Consider the following 27,893-nt stretch of genomic DNA (forward strand, 5'->3'; position numbering starts at 1 on the left):
TAAAGGAGCGCTCATAAAAACCATTTTATCGATCACGTTAAGACCCTGGATGTTATCAAGGAGGCCAAAGGTCGCCTCGGTGTCTTGGATCTTGCACATGAAAAATGGTGGATCCGTGCGAGACACACGTTCTAAGCGCTGGTAAATGTAGCCAAATGGAGTGTCCGGGGGGAACATATTAGAGTAATTGTCAATCACGGAATCTAACGGAAGAATTCCAGCAGCATCAAGAGGTTCTGCCTCAGCCATCATGGCTGCTCGAATATAGGGAAGATCTGCCTCATCAAGGCAGGTAACAAGGCCAACATTTTCCTTCTCATTTGCAATTCTGGAGCTGGATGATTGAGCTGCACTACGGTATCTTCCAGCTCGCCCACCTATTTGCTTAATCTCAGATATTGAGAGTCGCTGGATACCAGTAGGTAGCCTTTTTATCACCGACTCAAAAATAATTCGCTTACAGCTCCTAAAGTAGCGATTAGTAACCTCCAGCCTTGTGACGTGACAAGCTCAACTCACAGGTTCAAACCCATGCCAATAGCGTCACTCGCAACAAGGAAGTCGTAATCGTTATTAGGGTCATTAAATAAATCAGCTTGTTGAGCGCGAATCTCTGCCGGCAAGCTCCCATAGACAATTGCCGCTCTCCGGCCCGTAACTTTTTCAATTTCCTGCTTCAAGGAATGAATCCCAACCCGAGAGAAGGCAACAATGCAATCCCCCTTTTCTAACCGTCTGATATCACCCTTTAGACTTGATGCCATTGTCTTCAGGGGATTCAGTCGTTTATAGTTATGGATCTCCAGGGTATCGCCCATTAGTGAGACAAGGCGCTGAATAAGGGGGACAGCCCTCTCTTCACCGCAAAGATGTAGTTCCTGGGCTTGGCACCCCAGGACAGCTCTTGTCCAGGCCCATCCTCGATGCGGATCGGCTATCATCTGAATTTCATCAATCACCCCAACCTCTACCTCCTGGCCAATGGGTACCATTTCAACCGTGTTACTATAAACTTTAACGGGACCGTTTTCTGGTACTCTGACCTCATCACCTGTGATAAGAGCACACGAAATCCCCTTCTTATTGAGTCGACTGTAGATTTCATGCGCTAATAGGCGTAGTGGACCACCGTAGAAGCCGCTTTTTGCTTTTTCTAATCGTTGCAAAGCATGGTACGTCTTCCCCGAATTGGTAGGTCCTACATGTAAGTGAATCTTCCGCTGCATGCTCCGGGCAACCGGGTACCACTCGGCTGGATACCTGAAATCCGCTAGCGAGTCTGACTTAGTGGCAGTAGAGGAGAATGCAGTGTCAAGTTTGTGATTCCGGTATTGCCTTCTCAGATAATCGACAATTCCTTCGCGCCCCATCTTCCCGAACGTCCGCCTTAACGTAAATCTCTGTCCGAAATGGGCTTCATCACCGTCATCAATAAGAGAGCTCTTGCAAGCATGAACGATTGACGCGAAAAATTTATCCCAATGGGCGAGTTCTAGCTTTGTTTGTTCAAGCTCCTTCCTGACGATGTCCGAAGACTCCAGTAATGCGGACTGGAACCGTTCATCGAAAGAAACGCGACCGACCTTTCTTATCTTGGTTCTTGGGCCTTGAGCCTTCCAGGGCTATCATCCGGAGCATACAATGGTTAGTTTGTACCTCAAGCAATTGAGACAGCGTGGAAAGGCTCACCTTGAAGTCTCTGCCCTCCTTTTGATCATTTTTACCTTTCCTACCGCTTACCCAGTCAAAACTAAGCTGCTCAAGCGGCCTATTTAACGCCGTGATCCTGGCCCTGTTATGCTGTACCGATCCGCTGAAGCTCCGTCCTGTTGGAGTAGTTGGCGCGCGCAGAGCGCAACGAAGGCAAAGACCTCGAGCCGGGCGCTGCCATGGTTGCATCCCCGCAATGGTTTTGTTGGGCAGCCCTCAAGCGGAATTAGGAGCAAGCAAGGTTTAAACTGGGATCCAATGCAGAATCCAGCGTCATCATCAGGAAAATCTCTTTTGTAGAAGCTCTCTTTTTCTTCAGTGACCAAAGAAAAAAGCATCAAAGTTTGTGATGATTAAAGTATTCACGTGACGCGGCTAAATATTCCTTACAATCGCAGTGACTAAGCAAGCGGGTCCTTGAAACGCGCTTATTCCAAAAAGCGAGCAAGATCGGCGAAAAAGAGTGGGATATTAACAGCCTGGGAAGTGAATGTCTCAAGGGAGAAAATAACAAAACAAGCTGGTCACCAAAAGTCACACCACGGTGGATGACTGACGACTGCGTTAGGCGACGACTCCGGCGGATAAATCTGAGCTAGTCATTTCCTACCGGAGAGGGGTGCTTAAGTGCACGTATAGGTGATTTACTTTGGCTCATGCTTCCTTATGGAACAATATGGACACCTCCTTGATCGAGGTTCAGCGCCAGGGTGAGTTATACCGGGTGGTCTTTTGTCTCTCCCTTTCCTGAACACCATTCAGTGATAGGTACGCTAACTCTTGCCATATAGCTATTCTGGACACAATTCGTCATGCGGGAGGCAGAGAAGTAAGCGCTCCTTGAGATCTAGTAATGAAGCACGACGCGGGGCTAAGATGACGCTGTATAGTGGAAAGTGCTTGTGGTGGACGAGGGTAGCAAAAGACTGATCGATAACGCCGTCAAAGAAGATGACATCTTGAATGAGAATGTGACCAGTATGCGCATTGCCGACTCCCTCTTCTATATACACATAAGCTCACACACGCCTTACAAGATATTGAACAGATCGAACATCGACGACCGATGAACAAAGAGACAGATGCCCTTTATATCTTGTCTGCGCTTCCTCATGTTGTTGACTGCGTTATGGCAGACCTGGAAAGACGCCGTTACAGAAAATATTTCTTGGTTTGGACTTCAAGTATGGAGATGGAAATTCTCCTCGAGGCATTCGATCGATTGCTGATGCAATACCTGTCTTAGATCTTGATCCTGCAATGAGGAACCGAATCAACGGTTTCAGTGCAGCACGGGAGTTCATTGCCAATATGCATGTAATGAACATCAATTTCCTCCCGCGAGAATCACGTCTGGCTATCTTCCGCGACCCCTGGAGCTTTCTTACACTCTTTCATCCTGCGTGCAACAACCTTGTGAGAAGTCATCTCGTTGAGTTAGCGCAAAAGGTATTATAATACTACTCTTGAAATTCGTTTATACGGTCATTCAGCTGACATTATGTAGATTGTTTCTGTTTGTGTGTCACTAAACGAATATCCCCTTATCCGATACTTCCGGCCTAAGGATGCATCTCATGAAGCAAGTGTCCTATGCGCCCATCTAGCCCGGTTTGTGCAAGACGAATTAGATGAGTATGCAAAGCACCGGAGGGATTATCCTGTCCCTACCTCCCGGCCGAGGGGTGTGTTATTTATCACCGATCGATCCATGGACCTTGCTGCGCCTTTGGTTCATGAGTTTACCTATCAGGCCATGGCTCATGACCTCCTTCCAATCCAGGAGGGTGATAAACTAACATATCGAACTGTCTTGAACCAAGGTCAAGAGACTGAAGAGACAAGAGATATGGAGATTACTGAGGGGGATAAAATTTGGGTGAACAGCCGACATTTACACATGAAAGACCTCCTTGGAAAGCTCGCAGAAGATTTCAAAAAGTTTAGAGCCCAAAACCCCCAATTTGCCGACAGGTAGGTGATTATTCCTCGCCCACTCTATTTGCAACCCCAAGCCTAACATTTGCCGAACAAGCGACCTTCCTGCGTCAGTCAATACTGTCAAGGATATGCTTGCAGGCTTGTCAGATTTCCAGCAAGGCAAAAATGCCTATACCCTCCATCTCAATATGGCTCAAGAGACAATGCAGCTTTTCCAGGAGCGCAATCTGGCAGATATTGCAGCAGTTGAACAATGTCTCGCCACCGGAGTCGACGAGGACTTCAAAAAGCCCAAGAACATTGCAGAGCAGTTAGTTCGCCTTCTTGACGATGAAGCTGTAGGACCCTCTGAGCGACTTAGGTTGATTTTGTTATATCTGTGCTATCGCGGTGGACTCCTCGCAGGGGATATTAAGAAACTGCTTGCACACTCACAACTTCCTCCACAGGACGGTGAAGCTATCTATAACCTTGAGCTCCTAGGTGCAAGGGTCGAGAAGCCTCTTAAGGATCCAAAACCCCCACACCAGCCCTTGTTCCCACAGAAATTGCCACAACAGCCCCAGGAGGAGGACGTCAGCATATCACGCTTTGAGACGAACGTGAAATTGATGCTACAGGAGCAAATTAAAGGCACACTAGACAACACCATATTTCCGTATACACGGCCTTATCTGGAAGATGAGAGCACGCCTCATGATCAGGTTGCTCAATCCTCCCTCCGAAGTGCAAAACCAACTTGGGCCCGAACTCGACCAGTCGCTGGTGACCCCCGCCAACGGATTATCGTATTCATTGCTGGCGGTGCAACATATTCTGAAGCCAGGGGCTGCTATGAGATATCCCAGCAAACTAACAAGGATGTTTTTCTGGCAAGCTCACACATGCTTACTCCAGGTTTATACTTGCGGCAAATAAGGGATCTTAGTGTTGATAGGAGACGTCTAGATCTTCCAAGTGACCGCCCTAAACCACAGGCTCCGGCTCATCTGTTCGAGAGAGACCCGTCCCCTAAACCCAAACCACCAGCCCCTCCAATTACTGGGATGGCATCAATGAACCTCAACAACGGATCTGAGGCTATAAAGAGGAAGCCAACAAATGAAACTTCAAGTGCCACAACGTCTGAAACTCCACCACCTTCTAGCGGAAAACTTGCTAAAAAGGAAAAGGAAAAGAGCAAGGAAAAGAAGAAACGCGGGTTCTTTAAATAGCTATAAGCTTCTCTACATTGGTGTTCTACATGTTCATTTCCCGATTTTGCGACCGCTATACCCTCGTCTATATTTTCATTTCCGCTCCGTAGCATGATGCTTTCTCCTTGCGATACCATCTATTCTCCACCTGTAGCAATTCTCCTTTTTTTATCTTTTTTTGTTTGGCATTGGCGTGACTGTTTGCCCAGCTATTTATGTTGGAGTATTATAGGATCATATTATAGTTATCACTAATAATCAACACTCTTAGTAGATAGGCCTCATACACCCTCTAAACGCTTATCGGCCTCTGTTGTCAGAAGTTTGTCTAAGAAGTAAAGACAAAGGGCAAGATACAACGATTATATCTTTTTCGAATTGTCAGAAACCGCGGCCTGCGCTCAAGTATTCCTACGCACAGCGCGCGTGGCGATGTGGGGAGGGGCTTGTAATATAAAGCATTACAAAAATATCAACTTCCTAAGTACTTCTCCATATCCTCACTCCGGTAGAAAACATCCCGAAGCTTCTCCCCTTGCTTCCTCTTCGCTTCCTCCTGTAGCCGAATTTGTTTTGCATTCAGCTTAGGGGCGTTTTTTACCCTATTAGCTTCCTCCTTTTCCCGTAGTTGCTTAAGTCTGCGTTCATGCCGCTTCCCTCCCGTATTCTCTATTTCATCTCTCCAAGAGCCTACTCCTAACCCGATTGTGTCATTCTTGATTTTTGGTTTGAGTGGAATCTGAATACCTGACCCAGTGGGCCCTAGGCCGGTGCGAGAATCGGGGTCCCAGCCATAAGAGGAGAGGTACCTGTAGCCTTTCCCTTTCCGATCAATGGCGGATGGTGGATGGGAATGTGGGAGGCATACTTGATGCGCTAGAGAAGCCTCATGCGGCACAGGGACTGCCGACTCGCTGGTTGAATCCTGGGTATCCTTTTCACAATCCTGCTTCGGACGCTTAGGAGTACCCTTTAACGGGAGATGACAAACCTCGCATAGCTTCGTATCCGTGGAAGCACGGTTTGGCAAGAGAGAATCCGACTGACTACTCGATGGGAGTACGATAGAGAGGTATTTATCTGCTATGGACGACGCTCCAGGCGCAGGCGAGGAAGAAACTGTGACGGGGGCAGAAGTTGTAGAGAGAGTAGCTGTATCCTTGGATGGAATGAATGAAACACGTTTTCTTTTTATACCGGCACCGAAAGCCTGTGGTACAGAGTATTCTTCGTTATCGGAGGCCATTACCTTCTGCTCTCGTCATTGTGCTTTCTTGCGGTTGCAAAGACCTTGCGTTAATGTTGAGGCTCAAAAAGAGTGTGGTGTATTATGTAATAACCTTAAGATCGACTCCCGTCTTTGGATCGTAATCCTAAGCCCGAACTCACGAGCAGGGCAATGAATTTGTGGTGCACAGAGTAAGGATCCCATCTAAACAAGCATTATGTCGAGATTAATTGATTGGCCTTTTCTATATATTGCAACGAGCATCTAAATATATCTACCACTAAGCAACAATCGTTTAGTTGCCACGCCCTCGTAACCAGGGGCTGAACTTCCCACCTAGATCCTTTTTCGCTGCCAGCTTTTGAGGTCAGAAGAAAACTGTCGCCATTATGCCTTTGCCCATCCTTGCTGAGGGTGCTACCCGAGGCCTTTCAGCAATTCCCTATGGATATACTGCCATGAAAACAGTAGCTGGTCTTGCTGTAATTGCCGCGTTAAAACGATATTTTGGAGGAGCCACCTTGACTCCGAAAGTCATGCACTCTAAAGTGGTACTTGTTACGGTATGGGCATTACAATATATGCAATTAACCTGATACTTTATTAATGCTTTACCTTTTATTATGGGAATATAGGGCGGAACATCTGGCATTGGTGCAGCGGTCGTTCGAGAATTGGCAATTAGAGGTGCCCAGGTCATAATACTGACCCAACACTTGCCTTCTGATCCGTTTGTTGTCGACTATATTGAAGATCTCCGTACCTCGACTGGAAACGAACTCATATACGCAGAACAAGTTGACCTTTCCTCGCTGTATTCCATTCGGCTGTTTGCTACAAAATGGATCGACAACAGCCCTGTACGGCGGCTTGATATGATTGTGCTTTGTGCGAATACACAAAAACCATCTTCTTCTCGAACATCGCATGGAACAAGCGAAGGGCTTCAGGAAGAATGGCAAATAAATTATCTTGCTAACTACCATTTACTGAGCATTTTAAGCCCTGCTTTGCGAGCCCAGCCGCCCGACCGAGACGTACGAGTTATATTCACTACTTGTTCAAGTTATATCGGGGCGAATAAGTTAGATCTCAAAGTATTGGAAAAGGCAACAGTCATCCAGCATTCAGTTGATTCGTCGTCAAAACAAAAGGCCAAAACGGATCCCGAATCGCTCGTGTCCAGTAGCAGCATGTATGCGACCTCTAAGCTTGCACTTATGATTTTTGCACGCTCATTTCAGCAACATTTAACTTATACCCCTCGCACTGACAAGCAAAATAACCCTCTCCCACCTCCGCCCGCTCGGGTCTTAGTTGTGGACCCAGGATTTTGCAGAACTCCAGGAACCCGTCGGTGGCTTACTGGAGGCTCATTGTGGGGGCTCTTATTCTATCTTATAACTTGGCCGATATGGTGGCTAGTGCTTAAATCGTCCGAGCAAGGCGCACAGAGTATACTTATGGCAGCAATGGAAGCAAACTTCAGCGGAGTTGGGAACACGGCCGCCGTTAGCCTTGATGAAATTAAGAAAATGGCGGGTGAAAATAGCGACATGACCGGGCGTATGAAAGTAGGTATCGAGGGAGGGACCTTATTAAAGGAATGCAAGGAGCGCCACGTTCTTCGAAGCGAGATCATGGATGAGAAGGCAGGCAAAGAGCTATGGGAGTTCAGCCAGCGACAAATTGAGCAGAAGGAAAAGGAAGCTGCTTTACTCAGGGCGATGGAGAAGAAAGCTAGAGAGGAGGAAGAGAAGAAAAAGAAAAAGCAGTCAAAGACTGAGACGTCAATTGAAGGAAAGAGGAAGAAATGAGCCTACACACAGGGGCATGATGTGATTATACGGCCGAACATAGATGGAGCAATGAACTGAATGTATAGCTCTGGCAGAGTTAATTGGATTTTCCTAATAAAGAGTGTAGTATCGCCTTTTTCCTACTTATTTCCTTACTGCCCTATTACCATTATACCCATAAACCCACAGTTTCTTGTGTAGTATGACCAGGTAAATCGAAATCTAAACATAGAAGAAATACAGCAGACTCTTTTTTTTTCGTTCCATCAATGCTGCGAGATGTAGCGTCTATAGTCTTCCTATAGTGTAGATGCCTTGGGTTTTGTTGTCCTTACGTCGATTTCGCCTTCAATTTTTCAAGCAGGGCTGCAGGAGGGCTCTGTCGGTACCCCTGAGGGTTATTTTCAGTCCATCTCCATAGGTCTTCGCAAGCCTGGTGAAGGTCACGTTTAGCGACCCATCCAAGCTCCTTATTGGCCCTTGATGGGTTACTGGTAAGGTCGAGGACATCTCCGTCACGACGAGGAGCAATCTCATATGGAAGATCTCGTCCAACAGCAGCGCTGAAAGCCTTGACCATCTCCAAGACAGTGCTTCCCTTACCGGTACCGAGATTCCATGCACGAACACCGGGATGGTTTGCACGCAGGTAATTGAGCGCCTCTAGATGGCCATCCGCAAGGTCGAGAATGTGAATGTAGTCACGGATGGCAGTGCCATCGTGGGAAGCATAATCTAGCCATTGGTTAGCCGCTGTACGAGTAAAAACTAGGATCTCCTAAATTCTGGAAAGGTGAGATACACATACCATTGCCGAACACGGAGAGTTTCTCTCTCTTTCCATTTGCAACCTGTGCGAGCAAAGGAAGCAAGTTATACGGAACACCTTGGGGGTCTTCTCCCATGATTCCACTGGGGTGGGCACCAGCCGGGTTAAAGTACCGCAACAAGGCACCATTCCACTTCTTAACATCTTCTGGCTTTCCGGCCCTCTTTGCCCGGGCTCTCTCCGAATTGACCATGTCAGTTATTGCTGATTCGATTGCCACTTTTGTATTCCCGTATGGGTTGGTTGGGCCCAAGGGGCATTCCTCCGGAATGGGAATCATGTTTGGGAAGCGAGTAGCGTCTCCATACACGGTCGCTGAGCTCGAGAAGACGATGTTAGTTACATTGTGACGCACCATCGACCGCAGCAGACAGATCGAGCCATGAACGTTGACGTCGTAGTAGTCTAGCGGACGTTCAGTGGATTCACCGACAGCCTGGGCAAAACAAGTTAGCAACAGTAATATCCAACGCCATTTACCAATTCTCTAGTTACCTGGGAGAGTAACCAACTTACCTTTAGAGCTGCGAAATGGATCACGCTGTCAATATCAGGGTGCGCGTCAAAGACCTTGTCGAAGGCTGCCTCGTCTCTAACATCGAGATTGACGAACTCCGGACGCTTTCCACAAATCAATTCTATGCGATTGAGTGCCTCCTCTGAGGAATTGTACAGGCTATCGACCACGACAACTTTGTACCCGGCCTCGAGCAGGGCGAGCGCCGTGAAGGAGCCGATGTAGCCCGTCCCCCTTTAGGTGGCGCATGCAAGTCAGCCCACGGCAACGACCCGCGCACAGGAATCCAGGACATGCTTACCCCGTAACAAGAACTGATCCGGCAGCCATATTAGCGGGCGTGAGGGTGTGTAGAAGGACTGTGAGATGCGACTGTGAACTTGGCTGAGAGACACCAGCGTCAAGCGGCGGGGCAGTTATTTAGCTGGCTGGCTGGTGGCCCCTGGAGGTGTAAGTGAGATGATGGTTAGCTAACAAACGCGGTGCAGGCGGGCTGGCTGGTGGTCTCCGAGCCGCATGGATTGGATGACGACACAAGGGCGTTTCAGATGTCGGACAGACAGTGCGGCCTGCAAGGGTGACGCTACCGATCGTGGAGCCTCTCTCATATAGTTATCTAGTTAGCTAGCTAGCAGTATAGCTGACTGGCCAGCTTGCTAACTAACCAGTTCTTGAGACACGGAGCCTGAGAGCGAGGCGCAATCTCACCGCACCGCGGCGGCTTACATATAACCAACTAACTACTCACTGCTAGCCAGTTGACGGCTTTCCAGTTCACTATCTAGTTAGCTGCCCATCTATCAAGCCGGGCCATGAAACTGCTTATATTCGGCGCTACAGGAGCAGCCGGGGGACTGACAGTCCGCAAGGCCATCGAACACGGCCATGAGATAACACTGCATGTCCGTGACAGGAGCAGGGTGCCAGAAGCCATCTCGAGCTCAGACCGAGTCAAGGTAGACGGGATCATCCAGATCAACCCACAGCTGGGTAGTTAGCCCGTTAAATTAACTAACTAGTTAACGATGTCTAGGCAATATACGAGGGCTCTCTATCCGACGAGTCTTCGCTCTCCGCAGCCATCAAAGGACAGGATGCAATACTATCCTGCATTGGCCCCAAGAGCATCTTCGGCGATTATGGCCACCAGTTCTCTGATGGATACCGACTGATCCTCAAATTAATGCGCCAGCACGGCGTTACGCGCATCATCGCAATGTCGACGATCAGTGCTTACGACGCTCGTGATCAGTTCGGGTTCATGAGAACTGCTGCGTATTGGACCGTGTACATGCTTGGTCGTCGATCGCAGAGAGAAATCCTAGGTATTGGAGAAGTCTTCAAGGAAAAAGGAGAGGGACTGGACTGGACGCTGTACAGGGTAGGCGTACTTGGGGGCTCACAGGAGGATGGACGAGTGGCGCAAACTGGCTGGATTGGGGACGGAAAGACCACCATCTACCTGGAGAGGAGAGACTGGGCGAACTGGATGATCCAGGAGGTTGAGCGGGAGCAGCCGCGGTGGGTGCGTGAGATGCCGGTCATTTACTCTCCTTATCCGGGAGGTATATGGTAGGAAACACAGATTTTAGATGATACGTAATAACATATTGTGACTCAATATTTGAATCATGATGTGTAGGTAGGCATTGGTAATTCATCATATATCATTTTTGTTATATCCACCAACTACCAAAATTGCAATGCGATACTTGCCTGCTACCGTGCCAATAACCCGTTTATACCACAGAAGTGTCATGAGACGAACCTCATATGCGCCCTTCTCTAAGGAAAAGGAAAAGTAGTAACCGGCAGAGGAAAACAAAGGGGGTATATACTGCCCAAATTCATGTAGATATAATATAAACGTCAGTATGAAGACAGCAGACCTAATGCATTGTCAAAAGCGCGGTGTTTACCATCCGTAAGACAAGAGACGATATTCTCAGATGAGAAAAAATGTCAACATAGAGAGGTTAAAAGGAGGGATAAAGGAAAAACAGCGATATTGAATTAGATAAATGTACGGAGTAGGAGGGGTGGATTATCCTAGGAGTTCGACGTCGAGTCCAATAGCCCGCATAAACAGGTTGACATTGCCCAAACGCTGGCTAGCCATATCTGCTGGAAGCGTTTTACTTTGGGCGACAGTTTCCATGACTCGGTCCCTATGGCGGAGGAGCGTTAGCAATACTCTCCAAATCAGGTTAAGGGGGATGTATTGAAGGATCACTCACTTTACGGCGATGACCAGCCGCTGCTGCTGTTCAGGGTTTGCACCAATACCCATAGCAGCAAGGAATTGCCAAACATACATGTCATCACCACTGTTAATCGTACCCGGGAATAGATAGGCGAGCGCAGGCTCCATGCTGTCAAACAGCCGATTGTATACCTTAGTCCACTGCGCCAATTCCGGCTCTGGAACACCACCAGCTTCTTTGACTAGTTCCGCTCGGCTCAGCAGCATGGTCAAAGTTCCAAGTCCAATCTTAGTCCTTGCAATAGCGTGAATCTGAGTTTTATCAACAACTAAGCCGAGGAGACCAATGACAATGTGAATAGGGGCATCGCTCACGTAGCCGAGTAAGCTGGGCATTACGGCTTGGTTGAATAGCTCAATTTCTTCGCGCACGGGACCCGGAGGTTGAGTTTCACCTGGTTGTAGCTGGGCTCTTGATACAACATCCAATGTGTCCAAGTGATAGATAATCATGGTCAGCATGGTGATACGCTGTTCCTGGTCAATTTGTTGGAAGATTCGGGGAATGGCTTTTTTGCCCTTGGGGTACGACAAAAATGCGATAAATGGGTGTATGGTGACAGAGACAGAGTCAATGGGCTCAAGCACTTTTGTGCTGTCCCATAGCACCTCTTTTAGGTGGTGCATTTTTCGTTGCCATTCCGTGTATCGTTCTACCGCCTCTTCATCTTCTATTTCCGGGTTTGGAATTGGTGGCATCAAGCGTACAAGATTCTCCATGTTCATCAACGTAATGTAAACAGTCTCGATATTCTGCAGGATGGACTTGCGATCACTAGAACTGAGCTGTGTTTTCTTTGCGGTAGAAGGTCTTTGCCCGTCAGAACTTTCAGGGCGTTTGATGTTGAGCAAAGGCTTGGGGGTCTTGGCATTGCTAAAGGATATTTTCCCCAGGCTCCCTTCAATTATGAGTTGTTTGTTCTTTGGCTTTAGCTTGGCGGCTTCAACAGCCCTCTGTACTTGTTGTTGCATGCGCTGCATGTGGTTGTCGCCGCTGAAATGGGATCTTCTATTCATGTTACCGCCAGATCGGCCTCCGGTTTGAGAAAGGTATGTCTGTGCAAAGTGACCAAGGGGTTGGCGAGGATGTTGGCGCGGGGCACCGCGGATCTGGCTATACACTTGGTAGTAGAAATCTTCCGTGAGAAGGGATTCTGGGTTGGCGTCGCCGGTGTTGCCGGTCGCCGTTACCAACTGTTGAAGCTGTATTCGAGTAATAAAGTTCTTGTCTTGTGGAGTCATTAAGCCGTTTCCTTTGGAGAGGAGGAAAATCTTGTGGTTTCTCTTTGCACGTTTGGCATCTTCCAACAGAATCGCATTCCTCTGCTCTTCCGGCAACTCCATGATCTTTGGATTCAGAGCTGCGGGGACACCACCTTGCCCCATCAGCGGGTGATCCAAAGTATATGGTCCTTGAGGTTTGCCCTGATGGCGAGCAGGGCCAGCCCAATGCCGGCCAGCCTGGTGCGGTTGCCGGTGTTGCTGTTGTTGGACCTGCTGCTGCTGATGATGTTGTGGTTGGTGTTGCTGCTGCTGCTGTGATTGTTGTAGAAGATGTAGAGGGAAATTGGGTTTCTGCGGCTGTTGTTGCAAGGGTGGCTGTTGCGGGAACCCAATGGGCGGAGCCATGTTATTTGGATGATACTGCTGATGAGAAATCAATTCTTCAGTGGGTAGTTGGCCAAGCGCCTCGGGGTGGTGGAGCAGTGACTGGTTGGGGAATTGCATTGGAGGGACGCCTGGAGGGGGCATGGGGGTCGTAAATTGCTGTTGGGGAGGTGGTTGGCTCTGAGGCTGCTGAGGTACTTGTCGCATAGCCTGCATCCTCATCTGAGCTTCTACCTCCTCTAGACTCAGCATCTTCTTTGGAGGCTCAGAAGCCGGTTGCTCCTTTGGAACTGTCTCAGCCGCAACAGTCTTCGGCTTCTGAGTAGCGGTGGTCCCCCATACACTTGATTTTGCTTGAATTTCGGGGATATAACCGGGGTCTTGGTATTTCTCATATCCCGTCCGCTTGGGAAGTGAGGGTAGGGAGGGTTTAGCGGTGGCCTTGGATGAGCCATGTTGCAAGTTATAGAGCACTTGTTCCTCGCCCAAGACATTTGTCATCTGAGCGGTATTCCCGAAGAAATCGAAGTCTTTGCCCACCGGCTTGTTCTCCCCACCGGCTGCATCTCCAAACGTGTCATCGTTGAAATCGTCATTCGCTTCTTCGAGCTGGTCTCCAAGCCCATCGTAGGTATCCTCAAAATCAATTCTGTGTTTTTTTTTTCCAATGCAGGAACCGCGGTCAGCATAGTATTACAAGGGCGCACTTGGCCAGAGAAGTATCACTATGAGACTCACACATCGTCGTCATCGTAGTCCGCTCTACCTGCTGTAGCGCGAGCAACCTCCGCAAACGGGTCTGGGGCGTCGAAGATGCCCCTCTGCGCAGACGCCGCGGGACGGTCCTCCGGAAGCTTGGTGTCGAACCCGAAAAAGGACATCCTGTCTTAACTGCCGACCAAGCGGCTCGCGAAAATGGTAGCGAAGCTCCAGATGGGTGCTGCGTGTTGGAAATCGCAAAGCTGAAGCAGCTGAAGTTGTGTGTTTCTGCTTCGTCCTTTCGGTTCTTTTTAATCGTTGATCTTTGCATATTGATGCTTAGTCATTAATTAGTCATATTACAATTTAGATCGATCACGTGTATATGTGATCCTACTCAGGACTGCTAATATTATTACAACAGGAGAGTGTATAAGACAGGAGAATGTAAGCCAGGAGGCGGATGAGGTTCATAAGTTGACTCTCTCAGGCTTTTCCTATTCTCTTCATGCTTGCTTCAGTTTTAGCAGTCCTCATTCATGTACGGCGCAGCTCCATCATCATCGGGTCTATGATATAGCGCGTACCACGCGCTTCTATGCTCTGGCTGGCCCTGTTGCAGAGTATTAACTGGCCATCTACCCGTACTCCGTACGGAGACCCTGTCAGCGAAATATGGAGTAACTCGCCACCTATAAGAAAGTCAACGTCGTGCCATGCAGTAACCGGAGTACGCACAATCGGACCAGAGTAGAGACACCCGCCAATATATCCACCAACTAGCTATTGCTTCCCAATCAATAATCAACAATATAGTAATAAAGTCGCGTCATGGATGAGAAAAGGGGTTGATGACTAATCATGGTCATTTTCTTTTTCCAGCTTGAAACGTCCAAAGATTTGCATCCAGGTGAGTCCAGCTCGACCTTGCGACTTTCCACGCGGCTCTCATCAGCCACAAAAAAGCCAGACTTTGACCTTGCGGCAGGGACGATGTGAATTCTTCTCTCGATTCTGCTCCGCCTCTGCTTTTCTCATCGCTTTGCTTCCTCTCGCTGGCCGACTTCACATCTTTGCATGCATCTCGTTTGATCCGGAGCACGCAGTACTTCAGCGCCGCTCCCAGGACGAAGAACTTGTCTACCTATAACCGATACAGCAGAGGAGACAGAAGAGGCCATTTCGCCACTGTTAAATATCCTACAGTCGTCAAGATGAATGTAACCCAGGGCAAGTACCTGCGGTACATCCTCTTTGCAATTCTGGTACGTCAATCTCGTGGTTTGCTTTCCTACACGAAGGTCATAAAGTAGTTGATGATTCTGACGGCGGTGAAATAGGGCCTTGCTATCATACATTTTATCACTTCCTCCTCGCTGCCAATCCCCAAGGCAAGTGATCTTGGTCTATCTTATCCAAAGTCTGGTCAACAGGCCGTCTCGTCTCCGGCTGGCGAGGATAAAGCGCCTGCTCCTCCCGTTACTCCTCCATCTACACCCCTGCAGCCTCCCACACAACAATCCCCCAAACAAGATGCCCCCAACCCTGTTACTCCCAATCCACCCACTGGGAATGCTGCTGGTCCGGGTTACGAAAAAGTGAATGCCACGTTCGTCACACTGGCACGAAACTCAGATCTATGGGAAATTGCAAAATCCATTCGCCAGGTAGAAGACCGCTTCAACAAGAACTATCACTACGACTGGGTGTTCTTGAACGACGCAGAATTTTCAGATGAGTTTAAGAAGTTTACTAGCAGGCTGGTCTCTGGAAAAACTCACTACGGACTTATTCCAAAGGAGCATTGGTCATACCCCAGCTGGATTGATCAGAACAAAGCTGCGGAAACTAGAAGAGTCATGAAACAGAAAGAAATTATTTACGGCGATTCTGAGAGTTACAGACACATGTGCCGCTATGAGTCCGGGTTCTTCTTCCGTCATGAACTTATGATGCAATATGACTACTACTGGCGTGTGGAACCCAGTATCGAATACTTCTGTGACATCCATATTGACCCATTTAAGTTCATGAAGGACAACAACAAAAAATACAGCTTCGTTATCAGTCTGCCCGAGTACCCCGGCACCATTGAGACTCTATGGAAGAGTACTAGGAAATTCATTGAACAGTACCCAGAGCATATTGCAAAGGATAATAACCTCGAGTTCATTAGCGCTGACGGTGGTAAAACATACAACAATTGCCATTTCGTAAGTTATATGCACCTGACGCGTTGTTGTGACTTAGCAGCTCCATGCTAACCTATCATCCCTGAAGTGGTCTAACTTTGAAGTCGGTGATTTGAACTTCTTCCGATCTCAAAAATACCTTGACTTCTTCAACCTCCTGGATCAGGATGGTGGCTTTTTCTATGAAAGATGGGGTGATGCCCCTGTTCATAGCATTGCAGTCTCCCTTATGCTAAACAAGGATGAGGTCCACTTTTTCAATGAAATTGCATACAGGCATGTTCCATTCGTCCACTGTCCTACCGGAGAACAGACCAGACTAGATTTGAAATGTCATTGCAACCCAGGTGACAACTTTGACTGGAAATCGTATTCATGTGAGTTTTCTGTTTTGTTCTCATCGCCCTTTCACCCCATATCTCAATAAGTATCTAACGTGAATAGGTACATCTCGTTTCTTCGACATAAACAAGATGAGCAAACCAGCCGGTTGGGAAGCCGAGAGTCATTAAACCGTTCGTCTATAACCCTTGTCGCAAATTGTTTACTTCTGATGACCAAGTTGGCTCATTACTCAACCATATTGTTCCATCTCATCTTCCTTTTATCCATACGATATCACGCTTCCAAATGCCTAAGCTTCCTTTACTATGAGGACCAAAATGGCTACTTTAGAATTAAACAGCACGTTTTATGCCAAAGAGAATAAAAACAAAATATAGCGAACAAAAAAAAAAATTCAAAGCACATCTAGGCGTCATGAGCTTTGTTCTTCCCACCTATTATCATGAGCATTTTACCACTTTCGGAATACGTTCCTATTCTTGCTATCTGTATATAGGCCTGGACTGGGATTTGCTAGCCTCCTGTTTCCATTATTGCATTATTTGAGATCTTGATGGTATTGGCCTATATTTCACCCTGTGTATTAAAAAAAAAAAAAAAAAACTCCTTAAAAAACTTCTCCGGCGTTTCACCTGCCTGATGATAATATACAATATTTATAACAGTGCACCGTGTGGAATTGGAGGTGGTTGCGTAGTAATAGTTGCAAGAAATGGCCCATATAATATTTATACAGCCCCAATGTTAACTTACTCCTCGTCAATTAATAACAACAATACCCGTCCACACCTTAGCCTTCTGCTGTTTTACATTCCAGATTATGTGGAGGCTTTTGGTTTCTTCGTTCCATACTTCGACCGACTGGTCAATCGATTTCCAACCCCATTCTATAACAATGGTTAGCGCCAATCTCATATCTTCCGGCAAACATCCTACAAGTGGAAACTTACTAAATCCATTGCTCCACGAACAAGACGATATTTCACACCAGGACAATCCTGAAGTCGTCCTCCTCGCACCAAAACCACACTGTGCTGCTGGATGTTGTGGCCTAGAAAAGTCAGAAGTATTTAGCCATCAGTTCATAACAAACGAGTTTGGCTCCGAAGATCCTACCTTCACCAGGAATATAAGCCGTAATAACCTTTCCACTGGTAAGCTTAACTCTCGCGGTCTTTCTTTCTCCGGAATTGGGCTTCTTTGGCTTTTCAACTTGTGTCTTCAAGCACACTCCTTTCAGCTGTGGCCGGTTAACAAGGGCCGGAGATCGCTTCTTTCGCGCTTTTTGGCCAGATCGGCAGCCACGTCGTACTTGATTCAGTGTAGCTTGTAGCTGTGATGTGGTGGAAAAGCTCTTGTGGAACGCATTTAGAGCAGAGGATCGGAGGAATTGCGAAGAGAGCGCTGAAGGGGTGCAGTGCGGCTTTGGCGTGGTCGAAGGGAATTGGCGCTGGATTATATGGCGGAAGAACCGTATCGTGAGAAGTGAGGGGAATAGCACCATTGTCATCTGTCTGCTTCTTCTTTTCCGGCCGTGAGCAAACTGGAGGTTATTGATGGCATCCTTTTCGTAGCTCCAGCTGCCCGTCGATGTTTGATTTTTTGATATTCAGTCACATGACGCAAATGGGACGAAGTGCCAAGTTGGTCTCTGCGGGTCGCCGGATAAGCTTTGCGTTGTTGACTCGTGCCTGGCGGCTTGCTTGCTTCTCACCTACATCAGCTCTATCAACGACTCCTCTGCACTGCCTTCTCTGAGCCTACACTTCTTCTCCTACATTTGAGGCCAGGCAGTAATATTTTCATACAAGCGATTTTTACGGGAGTTTTTGGAAGTAATTTCCGTAGCACTGCCTGCCATGGTAAAGTACTCTCAATAGAAGCAGTTTTCGACTAGCATCTTAGAGCATCGGAGATGCCAAAGAAGATATTTGACTGTTACTAACGCTTTGAACAGTCTCTTCGTTTCACTCCCCAAACCAACTACTCTTCAGAAACCTCCAATACCTCCAAGAAAACCCCACAACCTCACCTCCGCAATGGCGCTCCATCCGCCCCAGGTCTCCCCGATACTCTCCGCTCCTCGCTCACGGCAGCCCCAGAAACGCCTGGCCTGCAGAAAACCAACTCAACGCACCCTCTTGAAGCCCGCTTGTTGAATTGGCGCCAAACACAAGATGCTTTGAAGATGGAGTCTATTCGGCGGATTCATGGCATGGCGGAGCCAGTACGTCGAGGTATGGAGATGAAGATTGTTCGTGATAGTCAGTGGAAGCCAGCAGTCCTAGGTGGGAATATGCATGGAAGTATACACGAGGATATTTTGGCCTTGGGAGGGCGGGAGACGGAAGTTACTTGGGAAGACGTGTATCCTGGTACGTATATCAAGAATGAAATACTATGTGACAACTCTAAGGAAGAGCTGCTAACATCCGTTTCTAGGAGATGAGCTTCGCGAGCCTCCTAGCTTCCATGACGAGCTGGAGCATAGATTGAAGATGAACTAATGCCTCAGTTTATCATAGAGAAGCGGGTTCATTTTCCAATGTCATGTCCGTCAATTTGCGAGATGAATACAATTTGAGTATTCAAGACAATGAAAATCCATATTCTAACTCCAGTCTGGACGCTCTTAATGTTCAGGCGACGTATTTACGAGAAACTTGTTTATTCCATCCACATTGCCAGGACGTCTCTATATATTAATGAATGAAAACAGTATGAAACCAACTCAGGGAAGTAGAAGGGCGTAGGCTGTACAAGGTTCGGCAACATCCATATAGAACTTGACCTAAAATCAAAGCGGGAAAACGCGGTATTGCGTCATATGCAAATCCTACCTCTATTCGTTTCTTTTCAAATCAGGGTATTATGCAGACGCATAAAGGAGCGTTAAAAGTGACGACTTGGCGAGATTAACAGGCAGCAAAGGGATAGGTTGTTGCATAGGGCATTGAGTAGGACTTGATAAGGAAGTGACAAGTAACAGTATATCAAATCGAATTAAATGCAGGCAGTGAAGGGGACAAATACAGACCTCCGATTCAATCGCCTATTCCGACCATCACTTCGCTGTACATATCATCAAGCAGGGAACTGGAAGATAAATCAAGGCACAAAGCAAAAATAAAGAAAAACAGAAGCGTTTCAAACTGGTTGGAAGAGTTGAGAAAACCGGAAGAGGAATGGTAGATAGAAAGAAAAGTAAGGCAGAACAAGTGTATGACGACTTATACAAACTCCAGGTTGCGCCACCAAAAAAACAGAAGAGACACATAGCGGAAACGGTCAAGAAGGACAAAGTCAGTATTGGCGGTAGGTCGAAAGAACTCCGGGTTAAGATGAGTGTAGAAGTGTAGGGGTATGAGGAAAAGGAGTGTATGCGGTGCCTGCGCAATTATGCAGTTACGGCATTAAGATGGAAACATCTCCCCCAAAATCACCCGGCCTCAGGTTAGATCGTGGGAAAAGAGAGCTTTTATAAAGTAAAAGAGTAAGAGCCAATTATAATATGGCACAGCGGCAGCCGGGGCTTCTTTCTCCCTCTTCATGCTCCCGGTTCTGGGTGCTTTTGGCGGCTTTTGCATCTTCTTCGTCAACTATCTCTTGTGGCTTGATGGTCATATGGACCACATTTGGACCTTCTCGGTTGAATCTGCATTCTGTACACAGAGTTAGAATTCCTAATTTTCCCAGGGCGTAGATATAGATGGTTCAACTCGGAGCCGGCGTACCAGAGAGCGGCGACTTGTCATCCAACAACTTTCCAAAGGATATAAGTCGGATAGCCGCGGGGGAGGATGGACGAGGTTCCCAGTCTATGGATGATATGAGAAATCAGCAACCAGATATTTGTATAGAAGAGATTATAAAAATAAGTTAACAAGATAGTAATAGAGAAAAGGTGTGTTTTTCTGATAATACATACCTGACCTCCATTCCCTCCATATTAATTCTTTTAATGTATATACAGACATGGAGAACGGGTCGTTGTCGGCAACATTAACCTCTCGTTTCCGTAGATATTTGCCATCCAGTTTAAAAGGATGCTTACCGCCGGAGGTAAGCAGGATATTGAGGAGTAAAGTAGGTCCATCGTTTGTCGAAGGCGTAGACTGGGATAAGGATACTGAAGGCTGGCCCTCTACGGACGCCCCGATGCTCGACTGGCCAGCCTCCTCTGGTGATATCGATGTAGCCCCGCCAGCCTCCGGTTTCGAATCTGGCTGCTGATTTTGTTGTTCTTGTCCAAGGCTTAACTGTTGTGGTGATGTCTGCGGCTCTGCCTCCTTCGCGTCCACAACAGCACCTTGAACAGCCTGTCCCTGTTCACCCTCTGGCGTACGCGTATTCTCTTGCGAAGCGACGGCTGAGGTCTGAATGCTGGTTCCATGGGCGAAATCGTCCGTCTCTGGTCGCGTGGTGGGGACGCTCGATTCATTCAGTGCACTATCGGCTCTCGTTTCCTTCTCTGCCTCGTTCACAAACGCCATCCTCCTCGATCACTCCAGGTCACAGAGTAGTAAAGTTGAATTCCAGAGTGTTCCGGTACTTAATGCAGCAAAGAGACGGGGTCAAGGACTCAGGAGGCGAAAAAGTGACGATTAAGTGTTGGCGGTCCGGGGCAGAGCGGCGCCGCGGGAGATTTGACGGGGAGGAGCTGACAGAGAGCAAACGAACGGAAGGGAATAGCCGATGTCTTTCTACAGCATGCTGGAGAGGAGGGAGAAATGAGAGATGATGGGTTTTTTCTGTCGCCTTCTTCTGCCGTCTTTTCGTCCCTGCCGCTGATCGAGGTGTTGATAAAATTATAAGACGGGGGTGGAGAACTCGGGGGTTGCCTCCCAAACACTCTAGCGTAGTGTGATATGTATAGGTATGGAGAAAGGGGCAGCGCCAACAACAGCAGCGTTCGCCCTAGAATACCATGTCCGACAGAGGCCGTTCCCCGCTCAGGCTGAATTCTCTCCCTTTTCCTTCTGCTCGTCTTTTCGACCTTTTTTTTTTTTTTGCTTCTTTTCTTCTCTGTCTGTTTCATCATTTCGGCTTCTTCGGCGATATCACGTGATATGGCTTTTTTAGGTTCGCCCTTGTCGAAACCAGAACCTCCTCGCCGCGACAAAAGAAGAGATACATCTAAAGAACGAGGGACGAGAGATGGGCAACGGAATAGTTACTAAGATGCAGAAGTAGACGCAGCGAGGACAAGACGGCGCCTATCTATCGCCCTTCCGGATGTCCTGTCCATGCTGGCTGGGATAGAGCGGTCGATGATAACAAGATTTTAGACCTGACGGAAGCTTGCTCGTCTGATATACCACCACAGTCACAATCAGACGATGGGTTGACACTTGAGAAGCCATGGTGCTATCCGAACTGTCCAAAGGCATGCATTCGAGAGACCTGAAACAAGGCAACGTTGAGACTGGGTCGATCCGGTCTGCGTCAGGGTCGACTTATGAGCCGCGGCCCAAGTCTCCCAGTACAGCTCCCTCTCAGAGCTCAGCCGCAAGCTCCAGTTACAGAGCTTGTCTCCTCTCTGTTCACGATGAAAACTTCTCTAGAGAAGATGTTTTGTTCAATCGACAGGCCCTCGGAGACTGGGCTGTCAAAGTAGGAGATCTCATCGAGCTGTCTGCGCTTTATGGGGAAACCCCCTCGGACTCCCAGATGGAGGGGGAGTTTGCCAGTATTACCATTCCCCAGCAAGATGAGCCCGGAGTCAACCCAGCTCGGAGTCAGAGTGGGGGAGGTGGTGGTGCCGGTGGCCGTTATAGCCCTCTGCCTAGTCATAGGGACTCACGCCGTGGAGATGGCACATTGCCAGGCTCATCTCATGTCGTGAGCAATTTCCTGTTTATTGTCAAGCATATGAACCCAGAAATCTTAAACAGACATCCCAACCTTCAGATATCAGTCTCAAATCAGGTTGCCAACCGATTTGGATTCAAGAAACGATCCCGGGTTCTTTTGACAGTGAAGCCACGGTCGCAATGTTCAGCTACTCATGTGGAGCTAGTATTTCGCGATCAGTTCCTGCTGCGGGCGGATATGTGGAGGATGGCCATGTCTGAGTTACTGGACCGGCCTCTCTACAAGGGACAGAAGATTGTTTTCATGAACACGGTAAAAGCAACGGTCAAGTCTATCTTTCAGGATGGTCGAAAAGTGATGGCTGGGTACTTTACCCCTCGCACCATCCCGATATTTAGGAGCGAATCGGCTAGATACGTCCTCTTCATACAGATGTCCAAGGAAATGTGGGATTTTAACACTGAAGGTACTGGTGATATCCTGTTTAGTCGGGTTGTCGACGGTCTACTACCTGAACTTTTCAAACGCTGGGCTACTATCGATGCGCATCATTTGGTTACCATTGTCATGTTTACCAGAGTTGAGTATGACGACAACATTCCCGTTTCCGATGAATTTAAACCGATGAATCTCAACGGCAGCTCTCTTAACCTAAATACAACAAGTGAGGCTGGAGCTAGTGTACAGGATTTCTATCGAGTTGTTGTCAATGATATGCCTAGTGGCCGGTGGACGGCTATTTTGGACGAACTGAAGAGGGAATTTAGAACTTTCCTTCGTGATATTTTGATTCCATCACCTCAAACTTCGGGGGACGAGGTTTCCGATATTGAGGGCTCTCCACCAATTGCTACTGCTGGTACCTCGCCTACTATCGCAGGCCACCTCACATCAGCAATAAAGGGCAATATCTTAGAAGCTATCAATATCGCTTCATCCTACCTTGATTTCGAATATGTAGGCCGTGACCTCGTTAGGACGGGAACATCTATTGCTATGATTACTCCTGGATCTGGCACCTTTGAAGTGGGATTTGATACTCTTGCCTTGACTTCGGATGTCCTTGGAAGCCGTTCAATTGGCATTGATCTTATATGTTTGAGTCCTATGCCGTTACATTCGGTACCACTATTCAAATATAAGATACCTAAAAGACGCTCCTCACACTCATCAGTTTCTACCAATGACACAGCCTCCATTGTTGGTCCTTCTGAGGTTGCATCGCCAACGTCCACAAAGACTACAATTGCGGCCTGGCCTCCTATCCCCAAACCTACCCATATTTCTGATTCGCTCTCACGGGCAACCAAGTCAAGTTCTGCCGTAAAGACCAGTCTTGACCCTGAAGAATGGGGATATGGTATCCCATATTGGATTGACATCTCGTTCTGGGGTGCTCACAATTATCAAGACAAAAAATGGAAAAAAAACAACGTTACGCCTCCAGCTTTCGGCACAGTTGCGCCCCAGCCGAAGTTATTCCAGCCCAAAGTGCGAATGTACGAGATACAGATGATGGGGGTAATGGAAAGTGAACAGTCGAATATTTCTATACCAAACCTCCATGTTGGGCATTCAGTCATAGACGAAACAGCCGTGCGCCCACGCAGCTCTGAACTCGGCACCCTGAACTCTTCCTCCAATCTGGCATCACATACTTCGTCGCACAAACCTCAAACCCGTGATAGAGGACAACCCGGATCCTTCATGTACAGTTTCAAGGACTCTAAAAAGCTAATTATGTCCTCTCAGGAAAAGAAACGGACAAATATATCTGAATGGATGGATTCGTATGACGAGTTGGCATTCCATATACGATCTAAGAAACGACCATCAAAGCGGCATCATAAACCGAAATCTCCTAGCCTTTCAAACCTCTCTCTCTCCTCTAGGCGAGCCCATCAACAACTACCTCGGACTCCTGTTCGTCAAAAGAACTCAACTACGCTAGTCCCTGCCCGCCCGGCTGCCGTATCTCCAATAACTACCGTCTCGGGCACAAACTTGGCAAAAGGGTTACCCACGATTCCCACTGCATCAAAGTCCAATAATAAGTCTAATCTTAAGGATACCTCGAAACCATCGACTTCGCGTAGTACCCGCTCGATTAGCTTTGCATTGCTAGGCTTTGGTCGCACACCTCCAACTGCTACTGCGAGCACCCAAGTGAAAGCCGAGTATGCAAAAGCCCTACCAACGGCAAGTGGAAAAACCCCTGATGAAAATATATACGATCCCAAGCCAAAAGATCGTCCTCAGTCGCCTAGCTCTCTCACCTCAGCTGTAGCGGAACCACAGGCACAGCATGTAGACAAAGGTAGCCGTTCAGAGTTGCTTCCTTCGCGGCCTATATCGATTAGAACGGCAGTCAGCCATAATCCTGAGGAGCCCAGTGTCGCTGCAGCATGTCTGGACGGTTCGTTTACTACTCATGTACCAGAATTGAGGCATGAGCCGGGAACTTTATATGAAGGCCACGCCGCAGGCTTAAAACGCACTGGCCGCAGGCTTGACATGGCGAACAACAGTATTTCCGGAGCTGGAACTGCCTTCTCATCTCCTGAAAAAGCATTAAGCCCCTGGATAAAACATGTTAAGCCATGGAACCCTCCTAAACACCTTCCTACAAGAGAGAGCTGGTTTGGACGTTGGCATCACGTTTACCCCCGCAAGCCGACCACCTCCTCAGTGAACTGGAAGAGTTTGAAATCCCCGGCTGCGCTACCTTTGACCACCGAAGATTTCCCGACAGAAGAGGAATTAGAAACAAATTACTTGCAAAAGCCCTATACTGTTTATCAAGACGAAGACTCGGATGTGTCTGAAAGTCCCAAGACCCGGGATGCGTTATTAAGGGAAATGATTTCCCTGCGGTTATCCCATGGATTTCAACTAGTCCTCCGAAATCAGCGAGACGACCTCACGTTTGGAGACACTATTTTCGATCTTAGTGCCTTGTCGAAAGATAATGTGACCATCTACATGTCAATGGGAGGGATCATTCACCGCTTGGTATGCGTTGGCGGAGGTGAAATTGAAGTGACTCAATTCACACGTAAGCCTCTCAATGGCTACTTACAGGATGCTAAGGAGCTGGAAGTTGCCTATCGACCTGCGGTCAAGACAATTCAAGGAACACAGTATCGAAAAAGTTGCATCCGCTTAGTGCTGTCCCAACTCGAATATAATTGGAATTTTGCAGATTCATTCCTTGCGGGCCATCGAGATCACTTAGCTGACTCTTTACGCCAACTTAAACACTGGCGTACACGTTTTGTTTTAATCCCAACTCACATGTCAACGCATTCCCGGCGCAATAATTCTTCGTTGAATGAAGATAATGAAGAAGAACGGCACTTGATGGGTATCTACCAATTAACCCAAGTTTGGCAACGATACAAATATATCCCACCAGAGGAAAAGAAGTTTCAATCCACTGGTTCAAAAAAGAAAGATCAAAATCCATTGAATATTTTATATCAAACTTGTGATCCTTCCGTGGTTGTTGCAACAGAACTTGATAGGCTTTTGCTTGAAGATCCTGGACTTGATAACCCACCAGCGCAGCTTCTTCCAGAGTCAGAATTGCTGCAAAAATCCTCCGTATCCTTATTCTCAATCGCCCAAGCCATGCAGTCCGAGAAAGGAGTACGAATGATGGATAGAAGATGGCATTGGCGTCTTCATTACAATTGTTTTGTTGGAATGGAATTGACTACATGGCTGATAAAAAATTTCAGTGATATTGACACACGTGATGAAGCAGTCCAGTTTGGAAATGAACTCATGAAGCATGGCCTCTTCCATCACGTACAGCGAAGGCACAACTTTAGGGATGGCAATTATTTCTATCAGATAACGGACGAGTATCGAATATCTAGGCCAGAGTCTAAAGGTGGCTGGTTTCAGAGCCTTAAAGGAGACAAGTCAACCCCTAGCACGCCAATGGAGAAGGATGGGGTCAAAGACTCGCCTTCTAGCTTCCGTTCAAGATCTGAAAAGAGCTCTGATGATAGTGGTGGTAGAAATGAACCTCTTCCCCCACCACCAAGGTCATCAGGCCGGAGCAAGGTCGCTATATGGCTGGCAAAGAGCATGAAATACGACTTAGATCCTCGTAAACGGTCGGATCGACCCGAAATAATCGACCTTCACTATGACAGAATCCATAACCCTGAAAACTGCTTCCATATTGAGCTAAGCTGGATGAACGCAACCCCTAAGCTAGTTGAAGACGCAGTTGTATCTTGGGCCGGATTGGCAGAGAAGTATGGACTAAAGTTGGTTGAACTACCACTTTCTGAGGCCTCGTCAATTGTTGAATCGCAGGTCTTTAGGCGTCCATTCCCAATCAAGCTGAAACATCAACCACCAGACCCTCCATCCGGAAACCTCTTTATCTCGACCTCTTTTACATCACAGTCCACCCCAGACCGCCATTTTTACCATAAAGCCATCCTCAAAAAGTTCGATTTCATTCTTGATTTCGAGCCTTTCAGCGCATTTCCAGCTGACGTTGAGGTGTCTTACTCGTGGGGCAAGCCAGATTATCGATTCCCTCAATATGTCCATAGGTCGGGCGCGATTCTTGCTCAGATCACTGATGAAGGGGATTTCCTACTCTTAACCAACAGATTGTTCAACACATATCACCCTTCAGTCATGATTAAAGAATCCAATAGATTCGAGAGAGGCGAATATTTCCGACCTCGCGCATCTACAATAGTTGATTCTGCGCTCTATGACCGTGGCTCGCCTCACCTCTCTCCAGTCGTACGCAGTTCCGGACTTAACGGCTTCTCGCCCTCTGTCTCACCACAGACACAGCAACAGCCAGAATCGATTAACGTGTACCAAGCAGCAGCAGATTTAAAGGACAAATTACAAGCATTTTGTAATGATAAGGAGAGGCTTGATGCATTCTTTGCTACTGCTGCTGCCCATGGACGACCAGTCTCTACGAAGGCGAGCCCAACAAATACGATGACTTCGGACTCGCTGATTCCGTCCTTAGTGCTACCCGACAGTGTAGTACGCCAATCAACCTCCAGCTCTGCAGGAAAAATGCCTCAGCGATCAGCATCCATAGATTCCGTTGTAGTACAGCATACGCCCCGGTATGGCCCAGCGCATGATTCTCCAGGAACAACTCAACTATAACATGGTATGTCCTGTGTATTCGCCTTGTGGCTATGTTACATTCTATCCCGGTGCTGGCCATCTCACGACACATTATTTGCCATACGATTATCTGAAACTGTATATCGTATGCACTATCCTCGCCCATGGTTTTCTTCGTATATTATACCCGTTTCTTGTTCCTTCAGAACTTCACAAGTATCATCATGAAGTGAAATTTACACAAATCAACAATAGCAACGACATGTCGCAGTAATTTAGAAATTTATGGAAATACACTTCCACTTTATTGAGTAAATATTTCCTATAAAATGCTAAAATGCTGAATGAACAGTTAAGACTAACAACCAACAAAGATGTTGAGGGAAGGGCTCTGGGGAATATCTAATGATGCCTTAGTGAAACTGTATGGGAATAAACTTGAAGTTACTAACGGCTGACACTAGCCAGGAAAACACTGGTAGTAGTTAATGCAAGGTAAATTGATAGTCGTAGGTGAAATTGGGCTCTGAAACACTCAACTAGCTGATACTAACAACGGAGCCCTGGGCATAAATTGAAACGAGAGTATAAAACAACGATTAATAAATAAGCAAAGTAAACCATTTAATAT

General features: G+C 47.4%; 12 protein-coding genes across 16 annotated transcripts; 6 read left to right on the plus strand and 6 right to left on the minus strand.

Annotated features, from left to right (window-relative positions):
- Positions 1-515: 515 nt before the first annotated feature.
- On the minus strand, positions 516-1,899 carry TERG_04998 (uncharacterized protein; the record flags this gene model as incomplete). Its single annotated transcript, XM_003234356.2, has 2 exons — positions 516-1,622; positions 1,690-1,899. 2 exons carry the CDS (start codon positions 1,897-1,899, stop codon positions 516-518), a joined length of 1,317 nt encoding a protein of 438 aa, XP_003234404.2.
- Positions 1,900-2,776: 877 nt separating this feature from the next.
- On the plus strand, positions 2,777-4,865 carry TERG_04999 (uncharacterized protein; the record flags this gene model as incomplete). 2 transcript variants are annotated; one of them, XM_047748355.1, is made up of 4 exons in its annotated part: positions 2,777-2,894; positions 2,957-3,159; positions 3,218-3,684; positions 3,746-4,865. In XM_047748355.1, 4 exons carry the CDS (start codon positions 2,777-2,779, stop codon positions 4,863-4,865), a joined length of 1,908 nt encoding a protein of 635 aa, XP_047604335.1. The 2 variants fall into 2 exon arrangements, with proteins under 2 accessions (XP_047604335.1, XP_003234405.2); XM_003234357.2 differs by lacking the exons at positions 2,777-2,894; positions 2,957-3,159; positions 3,218-3,684 and having other exon boundaries at positions 3,780-4,865.
- A 454-nt stretch (positions 4,866-5,319) lies between these two features.
- TERG_05000 (uncharacterized protein) lies at positions 5,320-6,093 on the minus strand (the record flags this gene model as incomplete). Its single annotated transcript, XM_003234358.1, has 1 exon — positions 5,320-6,093. One exon carries the CDS (start codon positions 6,091-6,093, stop codon positions 5,320-5,322), a length of 774 nt encoding a protein of 257 aa, XP_003234406.1.
- A 371-nt stretch (positions 6,094-6,464) lies between these two features.
- On the plus strand, positions 6,465-7,892 carry TERG_05001 (uncharacterized protein; the record flags this gene model as incomplete). The annotated part of the gene is made up of 2 exons (XM_003234359.1): positions 6,465-6,638; positions 6,711-7,892. The coding sequence occupies 2 exons, from the start codon at positions 6,465-6,467 to the stop codon at positions 7,890-7,892; spliced, it is 1,356 nt and encodes a 451-aa protein (XP_003234407.1).
- A 313-nt stretch (positions 7,893-8,205) lies between these two features.
- On the minus strand, positions 8,206-9,550 carry TERG_05002 (UDP-glucose 4-epimerase GalE; the record flags this gene model as incomplete). The annotated part of the gene is made up of 4 exons (XM_003234360.1): positions 8,206-8,609; positions 8,683-9,139; positions 9,220-9,454; positions 9,522-9,550. 4 exons carry the CDS (start codon positions 9,548-9,550, stop codon positions 8,206-8,208), a joined length of 1,125 nt encoding a protein of 374 aa, XP_003234408.1.
- Positions 9,551-10,032: 482 nt separating this feature from the next.
- TERG_05003 (uncharacterized protein) lies at positions 10,033-10,796 on the plus strand (the record flags this gene model as incomplete). The annotated part of the gene is made up of 2 exons (XM_003234361.1): positions 10,033-10,176; positions 10,254-10,796. 2 exons carry the CDS (start codon positions 10,033-10,035, stop codon positions 10,794-10,796), a joined length of 687 nt encoding a protein of 228 aa, XP_003234409.1.
- A 468-nt stretch (positions 10,797-11,264) lies between these two features.
- Positions 11,265-13,592, minus strand: TERG_05004 (uncharacterized protein; the record flags this gene model as incomplete). The annotated part of the gene is made up of 2 exons (XM_003234362.2): positions 11,265-11,388; positions 11,458-13,592. 2 exons carry the CDS (start codon positions 13,590-13,592, stop codon positions 11,265-11,267), a joined length of 2,259 nt encoding a protein of 752 aa, XP_003234410.2.
- Positions 13,593-13,985: 393 nt separating this feature from the next.
- On the plus strand, positions 13,986-16,931 carry TERG_05005 (uncharacterized protein). 4 transcript variants are annotated; one of them, XM_003234363.2, is made up of 4 exons: positions 13,986-15,055; positions 15,131-16,003; positions 16,071-16,359; positions 16,427-16,931. In XM_003234363.2, exons 1-4 carry the CDS (start codon positions 15,005-15,007, stop codon positions 16,492-16,494), a joined length of 1,281 nt encoding a protein of 426 aa, XP_003234411.1. In that variant the 5' UTR covers positions 13,986-15,004; the 3' UTR covers positions 16,495-16,931. The 4 variants fall into 4 exon arrangements, with proteins under 4 accessions (XP_003234411.1, XP_047606472.1, XP_047606470.1 ...); XM_047749901.1 differs by having other exon boundaries at positions 15,131-16,359; XM_047749899.1 differs by having other exon boundaries at positions 16,071-16,931.
- Positions 16,932-17,145: 214 nt separating this feature from the next.
- TERG_05006 (putative mitochondrial 37S ribosomal protein MRPS12) lies at positions 17,146-17,831 on the minus strand (the record flags this gene model as incomplete). The annotated part of the gene is made up of 3 exons (XM_003234364.1): positions 17,146-17,214; positions 17,278-17,378; positions 17,444-17,831. The coding sequence occupies 3 exons, from the start codon at positions 17,829-17,831 to the stop codon at positions 17,146-17,148; spliced, it is 558 nt and encodes a 185-aa protein (XP_003234412.1).
- A 259-nt stretch (positions 17,832-18,090) lies between these two features.
- On the plus strand, positions 18,091-19,040 carry TERG_05007 (uncharacterized protein). Its single transcript, XM_003234365.2, has 3 exons — positions 18,091-18,189; positions 18,285-18,702; positions 18,770-19,040. Exons 1-3 carry the CDS (start codon positions 18,187-18,189, stop codon positions 18,832-18,834), a joined length of 486 nt encoding a protein of 161 aa, XP_003234413.1. The 5' UTR covers positions 18,091-18,186; the 3' UTR covers positions 18,835-19,040.
- A 791-nt stretch (positions 19,041-19,831) lies between these two features.
- On the minus strand, positions 19,832-20,820 carry TERG_05008 (uncharacterized protein; the record flags this gene model as incomplete). Its single annotated transcript, XM_003234366.1, has 3 exons — positions 19,832-19,989; positions 20,062-20,145; positions 20,256-20,820. 3 exons carry the CDS (start codon positions 20,818-20,820, stop codon positions 19,832-19,834), a joined length of 807 nt encoding a protein of 268 aa, XP_003234414.1.
- A 515-nt stretch (positions 20,821-21,335) lies between these two features.
- On the plus strand, positions 21,336-27,301 carry TERG_05009 (uncharacterized protein; the record flags this gene model as incomplete). The annotated part of the gene is made up of 1 exon (XM_003234367.2): positions 21,336-27,301. Exon 1 carries the CDS (start codon positions 21,689-21,691, stop codon positions 27,299-27,301), a length of 5,613 nt encoding a protein of 1,870 aa, XP_003234415.1. The 5' UTR covers positions 21,336-21,688.
- Positions 27,302-27,893: the final 592 nt, after the last annotated feature.

Source organism: Trichophyton rubrum, assembly GCF_000151425.1.
Source record: "Trichophyton rubrum CBS 118892 genomic scaffold supercont2.5, whole genome shotgun sequence".
Lineage (NCBI taxonomy): Eukaryota > Fungi > Ascomycota > Eurotiomycetes > Onygenales > Arthrodermataceae > Trichophyton > Trichophyton rubrum.